The sequence below is a fragment of the Scomber scombrus genome, chromosome 6 (assembly GCF_963691925.1).
Source record: "Scomber scombrus chromosome 6, fScoSco1.1, whole genome shotgun sequence".
Classification (NCBI taxonomy): Eukaryota; Metazoa; Chordata; class Actinopteri; order Scombriformes; family Scombridae; genus Scomber; species Scomber scombrus.
The window spans coordinates 356,972-378,453 of NC_084975.1; the positions used below are offsets into that span (position 1 = coordinate 356,972).

The window sequence follows — 21,482 nt, forward strand, 5'->3', positions numbered from 1 at the left end:
TCCTCCTCCTCCTCCTCTCCTCTCCTCCTCTATAAGGAGCATCAGTCGGTGTGAACAATAACAAACTGTTCTGTTTGAGTTACACACCGAGTGTGTGTGTGTGTGTGTGTGTGCGTGCGCGTGTGTGTGTGTGACTTTCTCTCCATAGAGTTTCACTGAGTTTACATCCGGGTTTTTTCCCTAGGCAATGGGAGTCGCAGCACCGCCGTTCCTTAGGCAAAGTGAAATAAATTCGCTGCACCGACACAAAAAGTAGTCCGCTTCCCGAACACCTTTTTTCGTGACCGGTCGCCGGTGATCGGCTCGATTTAACGAACTTTACCGATGAGACGGGCTGATATCAGACGGAGTGTGCGTGGTTGGCGTGCGTGCGGCGGCCAGGGAGCTAGTTAGTGTGTGCCTTCCTGCAGCTCCGCGGCGCAGGGATCTGTGTGTGCTGAGGCTGAGCTGATGAAGAAGAGTTCTTCTTGTTTTGTAGCTTCAGTTTTTTCTCTTTTTACACATTTAAACTAATAAACGCAAATCCCGCAACCACACGCCTCCGTGCGGGCCTGAGCGAGCCGTGCGGGGTGTGTGCGGAGCTTCCGGCGCGGATCAGCTTCATATTAAATATATATTTAATTAATCTGAGGATCTGCTGCCAGTAAGTCTTTTTATTTCATAACTTTAATTGTTTTTGTGCTGAAACTTTGCGTGCGTGCTGCAGGCCGTGCGGGCCGTGCGGGGCCGTGCGGGCTGCAGCTGTGCGGGGAGCAGCTGTGTGCGGGATGTTTGCGGGGTTTGTAGTTAGAACAAGGGGCCGAGACAACTTCTGTCCCTGAACATGGCGCCTGCTGGACGGGCTGTGTGCGGGGCTGTGCGGGGCTCTGCGGGGATGTGCGGGGCTCCCGGTGGCTCCCGGGATGTCTCGGTGTGTCCCGCTGTCCCGGTCAGCGTGTCCCGGTCCCGGTGCTCCGTGCTGACCGGTTTATTGTGTTTAATGAAGTTATCTCAGCTGTTAGCATCACGGTTAGCATTAGCGGCTAACGTTAGCAGCTAGCTCTCCTCCGGTGTACCGGCTCTCCTCCGGTCTACCGGCTCTCCTCCGGTGTACCGGGAGCATCCCGGTGTGTTTACAGGCTGTGTCCGCCATGCAGCCGTTATTACCGGTAATAAGCACTAACTTTAACCGGTGAACCGGAGCCGGTACCGGTGCTGTTTCTGCTTCAAATGGATTATAAACACACACATTACTCCATTTTATCTGCAACAACTTTACCGACAACTTACAACTGTCCTACACACACACACTACACACTATACACACACACACACACTATACACACACACACACACACACACTATACACACACACACACACACTATACACACACACACACACACTATACACACACACACACACTACACACTATACACACACACACTATACACACACACACACACTACACACTATACACACACACACTATACACACACACACACTATACACACACACACACTACACACTATACACACACACACACTATACACACACACACACACACTACACACTATACACACACACACTATACACACACACACACTACACACTATACACACACACACTATACACACACTACACACTATACACACACACACACACTATACACACACACACACTATACACACACACTACACACTATACACACACACACACACTATACACACACACACACTATACACACACACTACACACTATACACACACACACACACACACACACTATACACACACACACACTATACACACACACACTACACACACACTATACACACACTATACACACACACACACTATACACACACACAAACTATACACACACACACACACTATACACACACTATACACACACACACTATACACACACACACTATACACACACTATACACACACACACACTATACACACTATACACACACACACTCTACACACACACTATACACACACTATACACACACACACTATACACACACACACACTATACACACACACACACACTATACACACACTATACACACACACACTATACACACACTATACACACACACACTATACACACACACACAAACTATACACACACACACACACAGAGACTCACACACACACACTATACACACACACACAGAGACACACACACACACACACAGAGACAGACACACACACACACACACACACACACACAGAGACTGTAGTACAGTTAGAGGTACTAGTACTTTACTGTAGTACAGTTAGAGGTACTAGTACTTTACTGTAGTACAGTTAGAGGTACTAGTACTTTACTGTAGTACAGTTAGAGGTACTAGTACTTTACTGTAGTACAGTTTGAGGTACTAGTACTTTACTGTAGTACAGTTTGAGGTACTAGTACTTTACTGTAGTACTGTTAGAGGTACTAGTACTTTACTGTAGTACAGTTTGAGGTACTAGTACTTTACTGTAGTACAGTTAGAGGTACTAGTACTTTACTGTAGTACAGTTAGAGGTACTAGTACTTTACTGTAGTATAGTTAGAGGTACTAGTACTTTACTGTAGTACAGTTAGAGGTACTAGTACTTTACTGTAGTACAGTTAGAGGTACTTGTACTTTACTGTAGTACAGTTAGAGGTACTAGTACTTTACTGTAGTACAGTTAGAGGTACTAGTACTTTACTGTAGTACAGTTAGAGGTACTAGTACTTTACTGTAGTACAGTTAGAGGTACTTGTACTTTACTGTAGTACAGTTAGAGGTACTAGTACTTTACTGTAGTACAGTTAGAGGTACTAGTACTTTACTTTAGTACAGTTTGAGGTACTAGTACTTTACTGCAGTACAGTTTGAAGTACTACATTGGTCATAATACTGCAGTACTTTTACTGTAATACTTTAACTTCTAAAACTAATATTAATAATATAATAAGTTTGATCAATGAGTCGATCGATCAGCTGATCAGATCAATGTGTTGATTATTGCTGTATCAGCTGTGTGTGATGTGTGTTTGTTCTCGTTACAGAGCAGCACAGCCGGGTGGAGTCCAGTCCCTCAGCCGGGTGGTGAGTTACTCATCAATCATCTAACAGATATTTATTCTGTTATAAAGTAAAAACCTGTATTTGATATATTTAACATTTCCAGCTCAGAACCATAAAGGGAACATTAAATATATAAATATATAATTATAAATATATAACATTAAATAACATCCTGGATCTGAGTGAGTATTAAATACTTTGTTCTTTACATCGTCGACAACAAAATCACACAAACATGATCAATGGAACCAGATCCATGAACCCACCGAGGTCTGGACCACAGGCGGATCCAACTGATGTCCTTAAAACCAGTCAGAATGAGGCTCAGTACCGGTGTGGCCTCCACGGGCCCGTATGACCCCCCTACAGACCTGGACAGTCTGTGGTGCTGGTGGACGGAGCCAGACACGATGTCCCAGATGTGCTCGATTGGATTCAGGTCTGGGGAACGGGTCGGTCCATAGCATCAATGCCTTCGTCTTGCAGGAACCGCTGACACACTCCAGCCCCATGAGGTCTAGCATTGGGCCAACCGCCCCACACCATTACTGACCCACCGCCCAACCGGTCCTGCTGGAAGATGTTGCAGGCAGCAGAACCTTCTCCACATGTGCTCAGTGTGAACCTGCTTTCATCTGTGAACGGGGCGCCAGTGTTCTCTGGTAAATGCCAAACGTCCTGCACGGTGTTGGGCTGTAGGCAGAACCCCCACCTGTGGACGTTGGGCCCTCATCCCCCCCTCATGGAGTCTGTTTCTGACCGTTTGAGCAGACACATGCTGGAGGTCATGTTGCAGGGTTCTGGCAGCGCTCCTCCTGATCCTCCTTGCACAAAGGCGGAGGTAGCGGTCCTGCTGCTGGGTTGTTGCCCTCCTACGGCCTCCTGATGTACCGGCCCGTCTCCTGGTAGCGCCTCCGTGCTCTGGACCCGTCTCCTGGTAGCGCCTCCGTGCTCTGGACCCGTCTCCTGGTACCGCCTCCGTGCTCTGGACCCGTCTCCTGGTAGCGCCTCCGTGCTCTGGACCCGTCTCCTGGTAGCGCCTCCGTGCTCTGGACCCGTCTCCTGGTAGCGCCTCCGTGCTCTGGACCCGTCTCCTGGTAGCGCCTCCGTGCTCTGGACCCGTCTCCTGGTAGCGCCTCCGTGCTCTGGACCCGTCTCCTGGTAGCGCCTCCGTGCTCTGGACCCGTCTCCTGGTAGCGCCTTCGTGCTCTGGACCCGTCTCCTGGTAGCGCCTCCGTGCTCTGGACCCGTCTCCTGGTAGCGCCTCCGTGCTCTGGACCCGTCTCCTGGTAGCTGCACTATCTGAGCCACTAGTGGGTCGTAGACTCCGTCTCATGCTGCCACTAGAGTGAAAGGGACCAAAACATCAGCCAGAAAGACACTGAGAAGTGGTCTGTGGTCACAACCTGCAGAACCGCCTGCAGAACCGCCTGCAGAACCACTGCTTTATTGGGGGTGTCTTGCTAATTGCCTGTAATTTCCACCTGTTGTCTCCATTTGAACGACGAGACATTGATTGTCATCAGTGTTGCTGGTGGACAGTTTAGATTTCACAGACTTACTTTGTGTTGTTTAAATGTTCCCTTTATAGTTTGAGCAGATGATTAATAATAGTGATTTTAATCTAAAGTATTTTACATATGTTTTTAATATATAATGTATTAAAATAAGACATTAACATTGTGTTAAGCAGTGTAAATAACTAGACTGTTAATAAATGTCTTTTATAAATAGTTTGGACCATTTTTAGTAAAATTAAGTATTATTCACATTAACTATCAATCAGCTGCTTTTAATGTGTTTAAAAACATCAATTACAATTAACGTCATCTGGGTTAGTTTAAATGAAACAGTTTAATAATGCAGCAACATTTAGTGTTTAAGCTTAATAATAATAATAATAAGTTATATCCAGTGTATTATATTTATATATTTATATATAATATAATAATCGGTGTGTGTTTGTGTGCAGCGGTCCGTTCATGCTTCAGGTGGATGGTTTTCCTACTGGAGACGGTGTTCAGGTAAACTTCCTGTTCTATCACGTGACCTCGTTTCACCTTTCATCATCAGCGTCATACAGGAAGTTCTTACACGGCTGTGCCCTCACGTTGCTATGACAACAGGCGTGTTTGTGTGTGCAGGCTGATCGATCGGCTGGCAGACTGACGGGATCCATGATGGAGCTACAGACGCTGCAGGAGGCTCTGAAGGTGGAGATCCAGATCCATCAGGTGGGTCTACACGCTAAGAACACGCTAAGAACATGCTAAGAACACGCTAAGGACATGCTAGGAACACGCTAAGAACACGCTAAGAACACGCTAAGGACATACACGCTAAGAACACGCTAAGGACATGCTAAGAACACGCTAAGAACACGCTAGGAACATGCTAAGAACACGCTAAGAACACGCTAATGACACGCTAAGAACATACACGCTAATATGTTATAAACTGATATATATAATACATGTATCCAGAGTTTAGAGACTGCTGCTGCGTCTCAGTCGACCCTCTGGACCCTTCGGCTCCCTGGAAGAATATTTAGTACATTTTTAAGTCAAAAGCATCGTTCTGGTTTCACTGTGAGAACATTAAGAAGTTATATCTATAAAGTATTTGTGCTTTAGTAACTTAACTACTGGTTTGAATGATGATGACTCATCACAAAGCTCAGGAAATATATATTAGCAGTTAATTAATGTTCCAATCTAACCATCAAAAAGACTAATGTTCATATTCCAGCTGTGAAACAAAGAAAGCAGAAGTGATTCTCTCAGTTCAACTAGTTCATTACTGATGAACATATAAATACTGTTTCACTAAATATCTGTTTCTACAGATGTCTTAGAAGTGGATCAGGATCAGAGTTGATTTATTGTCCAGATATTAGTGAACTTGTGTTTTCTCAGAGCTCAGATAAACATATCAACACTGTCCTGACTTTAAATCACCTGTCACCTGGTTGCAGTTCCTCTCAGTGACCAGCAGGTGTCACCGTTAGGCTCATTTCTCTGGTTGCAGTTCCTCTGTGTGACCAGCAGGTGTCACCGTTAGGTTCCTTTCTCTGGCTGCAGTTCCTCTGTGTGACCAGCAGGTGTCACCGTTAGGCTGATTTCTCTGGTTGCAGTTCCTCTGTGTGACCAGCAGGTGTCACCGTTAGGCTCATTTCTCTGGTTGCAGTTCCTCTGTGTGACCAGCAGGTGTCACCGTTAGGCTGATTTCTCTGGTTGCAGTTCCTCTGTGTGACCAGCAGGTGTCACCGTTAGGCTCATTTCTCTGGTTGCAGTTCCTCTGTGTGACCAGCAGGTGTCACCGTTAGGCTGATTTCTCTGGTTGCAGTTCCTCTGTGTGACCAGCAGGTGTCACCGTTAGGCTGATTTCTCTGGTTGCAGTTCCTCTGTGTGACCAGCAGGTGTCACCGTTAGGCTCATTTCTCTGGTTGCAGTTCCTCTCACTGACCAGCAGGTGTCACCGTTAGGCTCATTTCTCTGGTTGCAGTTCCTCTCACTGACCAGCAGGTGTCACCGTTAGGCTCATTTCTCTGGTTGCAGTTCCTCTGTGTGACCAGCAGGTGTCACCGTTACACTAATTTCTCTGACTTTGTTTCCCTGCAGAAACTTGTTGCCCAGATGAAGCAGGACCCTCAGGTAAGCACAGCTGATTTATTGATCTGTTATTGGTTCTATTGATCAGCACCTCTCTGTATTTATTGATCAGTAACTGCAGTTAGTAAAGTTGAATGTTTGTGTTTCAGAATGCAGATCTGAAGAAGCAGCTGCATGAACTTCAAGCTAAGATCACAGCGCTCAGCGAGAAGCAGGTAACACACACACACTATACACACACTATACACACACACACACACTATACACACACTATATACACACACACACACACTATACACACACACACACACTACTCACTGCTGATTTTCTTTAAGTGACATCGAGTTTTAGCAGCTTTACATTTACATAGAAAGTTACTGAGTTCATTTGATTTAACCCACCCCTCTCTCCCCCCCCCTCCAGAAAAAGGTGGTGGAGCAGCTGAGGAAGGAGCTGATGGTGAAGCAGGAGCCGGAGGCGAAGCTGCAGCTGCAGGTCCAAACTCCTCCTGTAGGCGGCGACATCAAGGCGGCCAACCTGCTGCAGCAGATACCTGGAGGACTACAGCAGGTGATGATGTCACACAGCTCAGCCAATCAGAGGGAGGGAGTTTAATATAACACTGCAGTTAAGACAGAGTCCATTCATATTACAGGTGTGGGTTAGGGTTTCATCACACGCCAAAGAAAGGATTTGGTGCAACTCAGTGTAATAATGAGAAGTAGAAACATGATTTTAATTATTTTTGGGTTAAACTGTTAAAAGCAAAGATTAACAAGTTTAACCCCCCCCCCCCCCCCCCCCTGTCTCTCCCTGTGTCCTGCCAGCCTCTCTGCCTTCCTTTCAAATAAAGGCAAACATAGAAACCTTTAATAGTTGGTAACTAATTGGTTAATGGTTGCAGAGCTATTAGCAGCCCTTGTTTAACCCAGTTGCATTCTGGGAGATGTAGTGTAGCGGTAGAAGCATGACATCATTAACATGTTGGCTGTTCTGGTCTCAGACGCTGACGGTCACGCCGGTCCTCACCACGAAGACTCTACCTCTGGTGCTGAAAGCTGCTGCCACGGCCGCCCTGCCCGGCGCGGTCCTGCCGCAACGCCCGACCGCTGTTGCTATGGTAACCACAGCTATCACCAAACCCGACTCGCAGAACGCCCCCATCAACCTGCAGGTGGCCAGCAAGCTGACCAATCAGAGCGTGGAGCCGGTGCGGCTGGTGTCCAAGAACGCCATGGTGGTAAGATCCTCCGCGACATCACCTCCGATCAGACTTATTGAACAGCTGAGAGGAGCCGCAGTCTGTCCACCTGGCAGCTTTACACACCAGATAAATCGTGTTTCCATAGAAACAGCAGGTGTGGTGTGAGTGGTGGCCTTTTAAAGTGATGTCATCATGTGACAGTCAGAGTCACGCAGCCTCACGTCTGTTCAACACGAGGGCCGGTACAGGTACATATAACACCTGGGTAATCAATACTCCTCATCATACAGTTACTGCAGTAGCAGCACAACTAAACTGTGACTTAGTGAACAGTGTATAAGACGCTGTGTGCTGATAGACTGCTGGGTTAGGGTTAGGGTCTGTAAACACTGAAACATCTGAAATACTTGTGACCAACACACTGAATCATGTCTCTGCAGCATGAAGCATTGACGGCTCATTAATAGCTGCAGACACAGCTGGAGCTCACAGCTGTTTATAGGTTATAGTTCATAGTGTGGACGCTCACATCCTTATCTTTATACTTATTGTTATTAGTTTGGAGCCTTTATACAGACCTATGATCATATCCAACCTCTCTCTGTATTTACTGCTGTAGACGTCTGATACTCCGGTTTGAACGGTTTGGTTGAACGTCTCCTGTGAGTCAGAGCGCTTCATAGTTAAACGGTTTCTTTATTCATCTGTTTTATTCGTGTTCTTTGCTCCAGAAGTCGCGTCAGACCCAGAATCAGTTGGAGGTCCCACCAGATGCAGAATGAGCTTCACTGTTGAATCCTGCAGGTTTAACTTCATATGAGCAGCTCAGAGGTTCCTCCTGTTCCTCCTGACTACCGTACAGGCATCTTTTAATAGTCAGTATGAACAGGAGGAATGATTAAAGTGTCTGTTGTAAAGTAAGGACTGTCATTATCTCCCGTAATAATCCAGATATTGATCAGTTATCATTACTTCATGAAGTCCATCTGAACACATTTAGACACAAAGATGTTTAACTATCATGGAAACTAACAAATCTTCACATGTGAGAAGCTGCTAACAGATCATTTCAACTACTCACCTCATCATTCTCATGTAGTCATAACATGTGAACAGCAGGAGGGTCAGGGGTCAGTGTGCACAGACGTCTGGCTGCGTGGACCCACTGACTGGCTGATAGAAACTGCAGGTGTGAACCAACAGACGTATGGTATAAGCGCAGCAGACGTGTTGTGTAACAGCAGCACAGATCCACAATCTGCTGTGGTTTTGTCTCAGGTGCAGGCCACCACCACCACCGCCCAGCCAATCAAAGTTCCTCAGTTTGTCCCTCCTCCTAGACTGACGCCTCGACCCACCTTTCAGCCACAGGTGCGTCCCTGTAAGACCCGCCTCCCGACCCTAACCCCCTCAGATCAGTGTGTGTGGCCCTCGCTCACTCTGCAGCAGAGGAGTGCACCAAAGCAAACACTCATGCCTGCTCAGTGGCACTAAAACACTGTTTGCTCTGTGCTGCCTCCACTCATCTGTCCTCCTCTATGTGCTGCTTTTAATTTAACTCACCTGAGAACTGGTTCCTTATACAGGTGTGTGTGTGTATGTGTATGTGTGTGTGTTTGTGTGTGTGTGTGTGTGTGTGTGTGTGTCAGACTCTGTTTACATCTGACATTAAAATGCGTCTCAGGTGATCATAAGTGGACTGCATGAAACAGCCCCGGATGTCTGAACTCCTGACCCGATCTCTAAGAGCCCAGACCCTCTCTGCTTGGATCCAGCATCTCATTGTTTGGGTCACTACCCAAAGCTGGTGAGCAGAGGTGAGGGTTGGGACGTAGACTGACTGCTACACTGAGAGCTTCACCTTCAGGAGAGGCTCTGATCCACCAGGACGGTCCGGTCCAGCAGAGCACCATGGATCAGATGTGGAGGTTCTGACTCTCATCCCGACCGCTTCACATGTAGAGTCCAACAGAACAACATCAACCACAGAAAGCCGAGAGGAGGTTCTGAGGTCCCCAAACTGGACTCTCTCCTCCCCCCGGCTGCACCTTGAGACTCTGTCCATGAAGATCAGAACCAGGATCAGAGACCAGGGACAGCCCTGATGGAGCCCAACACCCACTGAGACCAGGTCTTACTGCAGAGAATGTGAACCCAGCTGTCACAGCGGTTGTTTAGGGACCCAATGGCTCCTAGCAGAGACCCTGGTACCCCAAACTCCCACAACTCCTCCCACAAGGTCCCCCGAGGGACCCGGTCCTAAGCCTTCTCCTGGTCCACACAGCACATGTAGACTGGATGAGCGAACTCCCATGACCCCTCCATGACCCCTCCATAACCCCTGCAGGGTGAAGAGCTAGTCCACTGGTCCACGGCCAGAATCCACATCGCTCCTCCTGAACCAGGTTCAACAACCAGCCGGAGCCTTTCAGCAGCAGCTTCTCCTGGAGGCTGAGTAGTGAGATCCTGCTGTCACCTGAGATGCATGTTACTGACCGCTGTAAACAGGGTGTGTGTGTGTGTGAGAGTGTGTGTGTGTGCATGTGTGTGTGTGTGAGTGTGTTTTTCCTGCAGCTTCTTGGTATTTTGTGTTCCTGGCTGTTGGTGTTTTAACCCTTTCAGTGCAAACTGTTGGTGATGTTTATTTGTGCTGAGAAATGACACTGAGAGCTCTGACAATACTCTGTAATACGAGTGCTAGCATCAGTGCTAGCAACAGTGCTAGCATCAGCGCTAGCATCGGTGCTAGTATCGGTAATAGTATCGGTGCTAGCATCAGCGCTAGCATCGGTGCTAGTATCGGTAATAGTATCGGTGCTAGCATCAGCGCTAGCATCGGTGCTAGTATCGGTAATAGTATCGGTAGCAGTATTAGTATTATTATTATTAGCAGTCGGAGCTCCACAGTGACGTTCCTCGGTAGTTTCGGGTCCTTTCTCTGTTGTGTTCTGATTGGCTGTCTGTTGTCACAGGTCAGGCCCAAACCGGCCACGCCCGCCAACGTCCCCATCGCTCCGGCCCCGCCCCCGCCCATGATGGCGGCCCCCCAGCTGCTGCAGAGGCCCGTCATGTTGGCCACCAAGCTGTCGTCTTCGCTGCCGTCGGCGGCGCCCATCCATCAGGTCCGCATCGTTAACGGGCAGCCCTGCAGTAAGACCGGCTCCACGCCTCTGACCGGCATCGTCATCACCACTCCGATCTCTGCCGCGGCCGCCCGCCTCGCCAGCCCCGCCTCCGTCGCTCCCCCGACTCCTGTCAAGCCAATCCAGATCAGCAGCCTGACCGCAGAGCCCAAGGTACAGTTTCATCTCTGTTTGGTTTAATGTCACAACGTTGGGTTTGATATGAGTTACATCATCATCAGCCGATAAACCCCCGATCATATTCTGAGTCGTTAAATAATGAACAAACTATCACAATATCAATAAATAACATAAACACATTCTGCCAGTAATAATGCAGATATTTACCTGTTAAAGGTGTTTGTCAAACAGGTAATATATCTCCTCCTTCCTCCTCCTCCTCCTCCTCTCTCCTGTCTCCTCCTCTCTCCTCTCTCCTCCTCTTTCTCCTCCTCTCTCCTCCTTCTCCTCTCAGCAGACTGTTAAATCAGGAGGTGGAGCAGAGCATAAGGTTGTTGTGAGCCGCCCCTCTTCCTCGACTCCTCCGCTGTCTCCTGCTCCTCCCCGACCCAAGAAGGAGGAGAACCCAGAGGTACGTTCAGCAGGTCACATGTTGCAGGTCACATGCTGCAGGTCAGAGTTCTGCTTGAAAACTTTTGGTTTGTGTTTTTTAGAAACTGGCCTTCATGGTTTCTCTGGGACTCGTAACACATGATCACCTGGAAGGTAAATTTGCTGCTCCTGCTCCTCCAGCTCCTCCCTCTGCTCCTCTTCCTGCTGTTATCATACATGTGATATTTTATTTACAGAGATTCAGAGTAAACGTCAGGAGAGGAAGAGGAGGACGACGGCGAACCCGGTGTACAGCGGTGCCGTGTTTGAACCAGAGGTACAAACACACTCAGAGCTCCTCACATGTTCAGACTGATGTACAAACTACAATAACATCTGAATGTGTCACTTTGTAAAACACAAACTTTAAGGCTTTTTTAAACTTGTTTAACTTTATTTTTAACTTTAAGAAATAGCATTAAATATTGGTATTAAATGATATCTGATGATATTTGTCGTGTGTTTGTTTCAGAGGAAAAAGAGTGCAGTGAGTTACCTGAACAGCCCTCTGCACCAAGGGACCAGGAAGAGAGGTACAGAGCAGCCTGTAGTTACAGCTCAGTGTTACAGTACATATAGCACACTAACATGTTGCTAACAACATGTCAACACGTCGATAACACACCTACAACACGCCTACAACACGCCTACAACACGTATACAACACGCCTACAACACGCCTACAACACGCCTACAACACGTCTACAACACGCCTACAACACGCCTACAACACGCCTACAACAAGTCTACAACACTCCTACAACACGCCTACAACACGCCTACAACACGTCTACAACACGCCTACAACACGTCAACAACACGCCTACAACACGTCTACAACACGTCTACAACACGTCAACAACACGCCTACAACACGTCTACAACACGCCTACAACACGCCTACAACACGCCTACAACACGCCTACAACACGTCTACAACACGCCTACAACACGCCTACAACACGCCTACAACACGTCTACAACACGCCTACAACACGCCTACAACACGTCAACAACACGCCTACAACACGTCTACAACACGCCTACAACACGTCTACAACACGTCTACAACACGTCTACAACACGCCTACAACACGTCTACAACACGCCTACAACACGTCTACAACACGTCTACAACACGTCTACAACACGCTTACAACACGTCTACAACACGTCAACAACACGCCTACAACACGGCTACAACACGCCTACAACACGCCTACAACACGTCTACAACACGTCTACAACACGCCTACAACACGTCTACAACACGTCTACAACACGCCTACAACACGCCTACAACACGTCTACAACACGTCTACAACACGCCTACAACACGTCTACAACACGTCTACAACACGCCTACAACACGCCTACAACACGTCTACAACACGCCTACAACACGTCTACAACACGTCTACAACACGCCTACAACACGTCTACAACACGCCTACAACACGTCTACAACACGTCAACAACACGTCTACAACACGTCTACAACACGCCTACAACACGTCAACAACACGCCTACAACACGTCAACAACACGCCTACAACACGCCTACAACACGCCTACAACACGCCTACAACACGTCAACAACACGCCTACAACACGTCTACAACACGTCTACAACACGTCAACAACACGCCTACAACACGCCTACAACACGTCTACAACACGCCTACAACACGTCAACAACACGCCTACAACACGTCTACAACACGTCAACAACACGTCTACAACACGTCTACAACACGCCTACAACACGTCTACAACACGCCTACAACACGCCTACAACACGTCTACAACACGCCTACAACACGCCTACAACACGTCAACAACACGCCTACAACACGCCTACAACACGTCTACAACACGCCTACAACACGTCAACAACACGCCTACAACACGTCTACAACACGTCAACAACACGTCTACAACACGTCTACAACACGCCTACAACACGTCTACAACACGTCTACAACACGCCTACAACACGTCAACAACACGTCTACAACACGTCTACAACACGTCTACAACACGCCTACAACACGTCAACAACACGCCTACAACACGTCAACAACACGCCTACAACACGCCTACAACACGCCTACAACACGTCTACAACACGTCTACAACACGTCAACAACACGCCTACAACACGCCTACAACACGTCTACAACACGCCTACAACACGCCTACAACACGCCTACAACACGTCAACAACACGTCTACAACACGTCTACAACACGCCTACAACACGTCAACAACACGCCTACAACACGTCAACAACACGCCTACAACACGCCTACAACACGCCTACAACACGTCTACAACACGTCTACAACACGCCTACAACACGTCTACAACACGCCTACAACACGTCAACAACACGCCTACAACACGCCTACAACACGTCAACAACACGTCTACAACACGTCTACAACACGTCTACAACACGTCTACAACACGTCAACAACACGTCTACAACACGTCTACAACACGCCTACAACACGTCTACAACACGCCTACAACACGCCTACAACACGCCAACAACACGTCTACAACACGCCTACAACATAGACGTGTTGTAGACGTGTTGTAGACGTGTTGTAGGTGTGTTGTAGACGTGTTGTAGGCGTGTTGTAGGCGTGTTGTAGACGTGTTGTAGGCGTGTTGTAGACGTGTTGTAGACGTGTTGTTGACGTGTTGTAGACGTGTTGTAGACGTGTTGTAGACGTGTTGTTGACGTGTTGTAGACGTGTTGTAGACGTGTTGTAGGCGTGTTGTTGACGTGTTGTAGACGTGTTGTAGACGTGTTGTAGGCGTGTTGTTGACGTGTTGTAGACGTGTTGTAGGCGTGTTGTAGGTGTGTTGTAGACGTGTTGTAGGCGTGTTGTAGGCGTGTTGTAGACGTGTTGTAGACGTGTTGTAGGTGTGTTGTAGACGTCTACAACACGTCTACAACACGTCTACAACACGCCTACCACACGCTTACAACACGTCTACAACACGCCTACAACACGCCTACAACACGTCTACAACACGTCTACAACACACCTACAACACGTCTACAACACACCTACAACACGCCTACAACACGTCTACAACACGTCAACAACACGCCTACAACACGTCTACAACACGTCAACAACACGTCAACAACACGTCAACAACACGTCAACAACACGCCTACAACACGTCTACAACACGTCTACAACACGTCAACAACACGCCTACAACACGTCTACAACACGTCAACAACACGTCAACAACACGCCTACAACACGTCTACAACACGTCTACAACACGTCTACAACACGCCTACCACACGCCTACAACACGTCTACAACACGCCTACAACACGCCTACAACACGTCTACAACACGTCTACAACACGTCTACAACACACCTACAACACGTCTACAACACGCCTACAACACGTCTACAACACGTCAACAACATGCCTACAACACGTCTACAACACGTATACAACACACCTACAACACGTCTACAACACGCCTACAACACGTCTACAACACGTCTACAACACGTCTACAACACGTCAACAACACGTCAACAACACGCCTACAACACGTCTACAACACGTCTACAACACGTCAACAACACGCCTACAACACGTCTACAACACGTCTACAACACTCCTACAACACGCCTACAACACGCCTACAACACGCCTACAACACGCCTACAACACGCCTACAACACGTCAACAACACGCCTACAACACGTCTACAACACGTCTACAACACGTCAACAACACGCCTACAACACGTCTACAACACGTCTACAACACTCCTACAACACGCCTACAACACGCCTACAACACGTCTACAACACGTCTACAACACACCTACAACACGTCTACAACACACCTACAACACGCCTACAACACGTCTACAACACGTCAACAACACGTCTACAACACGTCAACAACACGTCAACAACACGCCTACAACACGTCTACAACACGTCTACAACACGTCAACAACACGCCTACAACACGTCTACAACACGTCTACAACACTCCTACAACACGCCTACAACACGCCTACAACACGCCTACAACACGCCTACAACACGTCTACAACACGTCTACAACACGCCAACAACACGTCTACAACACGTCTACAACACGTCAACAACACGTCTACAACACGCCTACAACACGCCTACAACACGCCTACAACACGTCTACAACACGCCTACAACACGTCAACAACACGTCTACAACACGTCTACAACACGCCTACAACACGTCTAATATTTCATGTCTTAATGAAGCTTCGTGTTCATCTGATGGCAGCCAAACATGTCGGTCTGAACACGCTAAAGTCCCGACGTCACGGCAACGGTGAGCCAAACGCCGTCAGATGAACAGGAAGACAGAACATGTGGAGAAAAGCACTTCCTGTTTCACCTTCTAACATCACCATAATAATTTAATGTTGTCTGTTTAATAAAGCAGGAAACAGCTGGAATAAACAAACAGCTGGAATAAAACAAACAGCTGGAATAAACAAACAGCTGGAATAAACAAACATCTGGAATAATAATAATAATAAAATGTCTTCATAGGAGAAGTTATATTAGATTCTTTATAACTTTTATAAGTATATGATTAACAGGAATGTGTGTAGACTGTGAGTGTGAGTGCGTGGTTAACAGATGATGTCACAGCTGTGTGTGTTTGAGGCCGTCCCGTGCTGATGATGTCACAGGTTTGATCCTGACGTTAACGCTTCGTAGAGCTGCAGCAGGTAGTCGTCGTGCTCGTCCTCAGCTTGCATGGAGTCGTTCTCCTGCACTAACACTGCTGTCTGTGCTTCTGACCCCCCCTCTTCCTCCTCCCCCTCCCTTACCGCCCCCCCCCCTCCCCTGCCTCATGCTAGCCAATGAAGACTCCCTTTCCAAGGTATGTCATACAGACTGTTTTTGTTTCTCCCCCCTCCTCTCCATCTTTCTTTTTTCTTTGTTTTCCGTCTTTGTCGTCTGTCTCATTTCACCCAGGTCGCCCACCCAAATACAGCAGCGTCCCGGAGCTGGGCAGCCTCACCCCGACCTCCCCCTCCAGCCCCGTCCGCCCCCTCCCCCTGCCCAGCCCCAGCTCTGGGGATGTAAGTAACGATGGGGGAGACGGACTTTCACAGGGTTGGACCCCGTCACACAGTTCTCCTATTGGCCCAGTAGCTCTGTCATTCATCCACAAACATGTTCATGAGTGTGTTGTCTCCATGTGATTATCATCAGTCATCAATTTTTACTTTGACTCAGACTTACAAAGTGAACAGTGTCCTGCAGCCATCAGTAACTCAGATCACTCTAACTCCCAGATGTGTTTGTGTGGGCTCAGTAAGTTAACTCACCGTGTCATTAGACATCTGAAGAAGGCCAACCGTAAACTAAACCCAGCAGGTCACGGTGCCTCCCCCTGCCTTGCCTCCACAGATGGTTGGTGGGGAAACTGATTGGTCCAATTCTTCCTCACAGGGAGACATCCATGAGGATTTCTGCACTGTGTGCAGACGCAGTGGCCAGTTGCTCATGTGCGACACGTGTTCTCGTGTTTATCACCTGGACTGCCTGGATCCACCCCTGAAAACCATTCCTAAAGGCATGTGGATCTGTCCAAAATGTCAAGATCAGGTAACAGCAGCCGAGATCCAGAGTCAGGGGGAAGGGGGTAGCGCGGTCCGATGACTGTAACTCTGTCCTGAACTTTAGGACTGTTCAATCCTTTGTAAGCATAAACATGATGCAGTATTGTTTTTTTTTGTGCTTCTGTCCCATTCATTGTGTCAGTAAAGATGGCATCTCACACCCATCCACTCCATTGCTTGTCCCCGCCAGCCTCACCACAGGGTGGAGGCTCTAATGTCTTCCTCAAATGTTTTCTGGGTCTCAGCCTCTTTGACAACTGCCAGCCTTTCTCTCCAGATCCTAAAGAAAGAAGAAGCCATTCCCTGGCCCGGCACGCTGGCTATCGTTCATTCCTACATCGCTTACAAAGAAGGTGACTCCGCTTCTCTCCAACATCCACACGGACCGAACACCTCCGCTCAACTCTGACTCTAACACTGTGCTTTCTCTGTTCTCTGTCGCAGCGAAAGAAGAAGAGAAACAGAAGCTGATGAAGTGGAGCTCTGAACTGAAACTGGAGCGAGAGCAGCTGGAACAGAGAGTCAAAGCGCTCAGTAACTCCATCACAGTAAGAAACAAGCAGCTCAGTAACTCCATCACAGTAAGAAACAAGCAGCTCAGTAACTCCATCACAGTAAGAAACAAGCAGCTCAGTAACTCCATCACAGTAACAGCTCAGTAACTCCATCACAGTAACAGCTCAGTAACTCCATCACAGTAACAGCTCAGTAACTCCATCACACTAAACAGTAACAGCTCAGTAACTCCATCACAGTAACAGCTCAGTAACTCCATCACAGTAGACAGTAACAGCTCAGTAACTCCATCACAGTAACAGCTCAGTAACTCCATCACAGTAACAGCTCAGTAACTCCATCACAGTAACAGATCTAACCATGTCTTCCTTTCTCTCTCAGAAATGCATGGAGACCAAAAACAGCATCCTGGCTCGTCAGAAGGAGATGCAGCTTTCTCTGGAAAAAGTAAAACACCTGATTCGCCTCATCCAAGCCTTCAACTTCAACCAAGCTCTGGCAGAGACAGAAGGTAAAGATGTCCGAGTCCAGGACGGTGCTGCAGGTGCTGAAGGTGCATCAGAAGCCGCATCGGTAGAGAAGGAGAAGGTGAAGGCGGGAAGTTCCTCGGCCACCAGCACCGACGCAGCCGAACAACCGGAGGAAGCTACAGGGAGCAAGCAGACAAACCAGGCAGCAGGAGACAGCAGCGTCCTAACAGCAGATAACAGCCCCGGGGCGGGGGGGGCAGGAGGGGCGGGGGGGAAAGCTGGGCCGGAGGCGGGGGGAAAGGCTGGGCCGGAGGCGGAGGGCGGGGCTAACACAGGGACCGGTCTGCAGGCGGAGGTCTTGGTTCAGCCTGAGACCGAAGCAGCTCCGGCGGTGGTCGTTCCCACTCCGGCGGTGGTCGTTCCCACTCCGGCGGCGGTCGTTCCCACTCCGGCGGCGGTCGCCACCACCAACGGTACGGCCGAGCCGAGCGGACCCGACCGCAGCCCCGCGGGGGGGTGCGCCGCCAACTCTGAGAACAAGATGGCTGCCGTCAACCCTCCAGAGACAGCGGCGGAGGAGAAAAAGGAGGAGATCACTGACAGTGACGGCAGCAACACCAACAACAGCAAAACCTCAGAACCCTCCCAGCATTGTTTGCCAGCTCTGGTCAGCAGTTCGGACAATAAGAAGTAAAGTTACGTCTCTTCAGTCGCGGATTCAAACATATATATAAAAAAAAGACTTTTGCTTGCACCACACGGTGCCCTGAAGTTGCCAATCTGTATAAATGTTGTTTGTTTGCATTGTATTGTCAGACTGTGTCAATGGTAGATATACAGCCCAACATGACTCTGGAAGACGTAGGCTGGGGGGGGGGGTGGCAGGAAGGCTTACGCACCCGGGGTCATCATGCCAATTAGTGATAGACGTACGTCAGTGGTGGGAATGCTCAAAGGGGAGATTTAATTCATCATCACACCAGTGTGTGCCTGTTCTAGTGGCCCGGTGTTTCTCTGTGTGTGTGTGTGCGTGTGGGGGGGGTTGTATGTATGGTGTGTGTGTGTTGGGGGGGCGGGGGGGGTACGGAGATAACAAGAACATGGAACCAGACATCTGTCAGGGCTTACTGGTCTAAAAAGCAGTGTTGTGATAGAGTGAGTGCTGAAGAGAACCTGTTCATCCCCTCGTCCCAACCTTTAACTCCCCCCCCCCCCCCCCCCACACACACACACACAAACAACCCAACCCCCCCCCCCAAATACACGCACACACACACACATACACACACACACACCCCCAAACTAACCTACACTCCCTTAAACTCCCCGAACAGTCGCCTTCCCTGATGAACCTAAACTGTTCAGCCATGCTTCAAACGAACTGAAGTAGTCAGGTTGATGGGAGGTTGATGGGAGGTTGATGGAGGAAGCCAGTCTGACAGCCGCTTTGCCTTCTAACCAACGTCTCCATTAACACCAATATAAACAGTCTTCAGTCAACAACAGCCTTTAACAGCATTAACTTTCTTATCGGACTAAAACCCAAGCTTACCTTTTTCATACGAGATGTCTGAAGTTAAACATCTTCACACTTCTGGCCAATCACTGTGTGAATGTTGGACTGTTAGTTTCACTTCCTGCTGATTCCTTTAATGTTCGACCCACACAAACTGCCTTCATGCACCAACATCACCTCCCCCTCCCCTAACCCTAACCCAGCCAACAGCAGAGTAGCCTGCTGACTACTACCAGCAACGTTAACCCAATGACCGATGACTCCTCTCTGTCCCAGTTCATCAGTGATTCTGTCAGACAACACTCCCAGTTACCCCCCCACCACCACCCAACAGTCCCAGTGTACCTTCCTGTCCCTTCACATGAACCAGTGCTTTCATATATGAAACCTTCTCACACTCAGCCAATCGCTGTGGAAATGTTTCATTGTTGATTTTAGAAAGTTACAGAAAACGTCCGTCTGCGGCGATCGTTCAGACGTCAGAACGGATTCAGACGATCCACGAACGCCTTTAGAGTAACTTACCCAACGTCTTACCCTTCATCCAACCAACAACCCCCCCCAGCAGGAACTCCTCCCGTCCAACCAACAGCCCACCCCCCCCACGGACCAGCAGCAGAAACTCCTCCCACAGTGAGAGGACGTTTCACTGTGTGACGATTCAACAACGTTTAGTTTGAAGCATCCTGATCAACCGATGACTTATTCAGCATTTTCATTCAACAATTAATCGTAACACCCCCCTTTTAACCCCCCACCCATCTTTAAACCCCCCGTCTTTCAACCAGTAGCAGTAACCCCCCCCCCCGCCCAAACCTAAACTTCCATCCCCAGTTACCCTCCCAAAACCTCCCCCAACGACTGTGTCACCCTACCACCCAGTTACCTCCAACAGTCCCAGTTACCCCCCACACCCAGTTACCCCAACCGTCCCAGTTACCCCAACAGTCACCAATTACCCCAACAGTCCAAGTTACCCCACCACCACCCAGCAGGACGAGGCGGAGCAGGCTCTTTAGCCTCACAGATGTTCAGTGTGTCGGTGTAGTGATGAGGTTTTCATTGTCGACTGTGAGCTCTAAATGTGAAGTTGCAATGTTGCAACGTCAACACACACAAACTATATCTGGGCTGTGTTTGTTTTTATAGGAAAGATATTCAGGTCTTCACTAGTCTTCAGAATAAGTGCTTTCTGTTCCTGAACCAACACAAAGAAGGAATCCTCTTTTTGAAGTGGTGATCTTTGCATTATGTACATTTCTGTTGGAATCCTGAACTGCAAAATGATGATGTTTAAATTCAGCAGGGACGAGTCCTCTTACTGTACTGAAAGATCAAATCATTGGCGTTGTAACATATAGATGCTACACATTTCACAAACAGGAAGTCCCCAGATAGAGACAGGAGAGCTTATTAAACAATAACATTAAAAGCATCTCTGAGATTTAAAGCACAAGCTTGCTGAAGAGCTTTTTGTATGTTAATATGAATTAAAACAGAGTATGCATCTCTTTGTTGTGATGTGACTTATCCCCACATTGCCAATATTTTTCTAGGAGGAAATAGAAACCTCTGTCTGACATTAAGGCTCAAGTCTAGTTCATATTTACGGGAGGAGTTGGCCTTCTGTCAGCTCCTCCCACTGACACTAGCTCATCTCTTTCCTCTCTGGAGCATGTTGGGCTGAGATGCTGTAG

General features: G+C 48.3%; 1 protein-coding gene across 5 annotated transcripts; it reads left to right on the forward strand.

Annotated features, from left to right (window-relative positions):
- The first annotated feature begins 472 nt into the window (after positions 1–472).
- Positions 473–20,553, forward strand: phf21ab (PHD finger protein 21Ab). Of its 5 annotated transcripts, none has more exons than XM_062421159.1 (19): positions 473–643; positions 3,035–3,074; positions 5,026–5,077; positions 5,198–5,287; positions 6,674–6,706; positions 6,814–6,879; positions 7,088–7,234; positions 7,668–7,904; positions 9,147–9,239; positions 10,841–11,164; positions 11,466–11,582; positions 11,665–11,716; positions 11,800–11,879; positions 12,075–12,135; positions 16,634–16,740; positions 17,114–17,269; positions 17,561–17,636; positions 17,728–17,831; positions 18,181–20,553. In XM_062421159.1, exons 3-19 carry the CDS (start codon positions 5,036–5,038, stop codon positions 18,961–18,963), a joined length of 2,568 nt encoding a protein of 855 aa, XP_062277143.1. In that variant the 5' UTR covers positions 473–643; positions 3,035–3,074; positions 5,026–5,035; the 3' UTR covers positions 18,964–20,553. The 5 variants fall into 5 exon arrangements, with proteins under 5 accessions (XP_062277143.1, XP_062277145.1, XP_062277146.1 ...); XM_062421161.1 differs by having other exon boundaries at positions 11,469–11,582; XM_062421160.1 differs by lacking the exon at positions 473–643 and adding an exon at positions 858–1,148.
- The last annotated feature ends 929 nt before the right edge of the window (positions 20,554–21,482 follow it).

Bases quoted from the DNA above. Each gene is read 5' to 3' on its own strand.
- phf21ab (XM_062421159.1), top strand. From the start codon at position 5,036: ATGCTTCAGGTGGATGGTTTTCCTACTGGAGACGGTGTTCAG. The intron at 6,707-6,813 runs GTAAGCACAGCT...TTTGTGTTTCAG, and splicing joins AGATGAAGCAGGACCCTCAG to AATGCAGATCTGAAGAAGCA. The intron at 17,832-18,180 runs GTAAGAAACAAG...TTTCTCTCTCAG, and splicing joins CGCTCAGTAACTCCATCACA to AAATGCATGGAGACCAAAAA.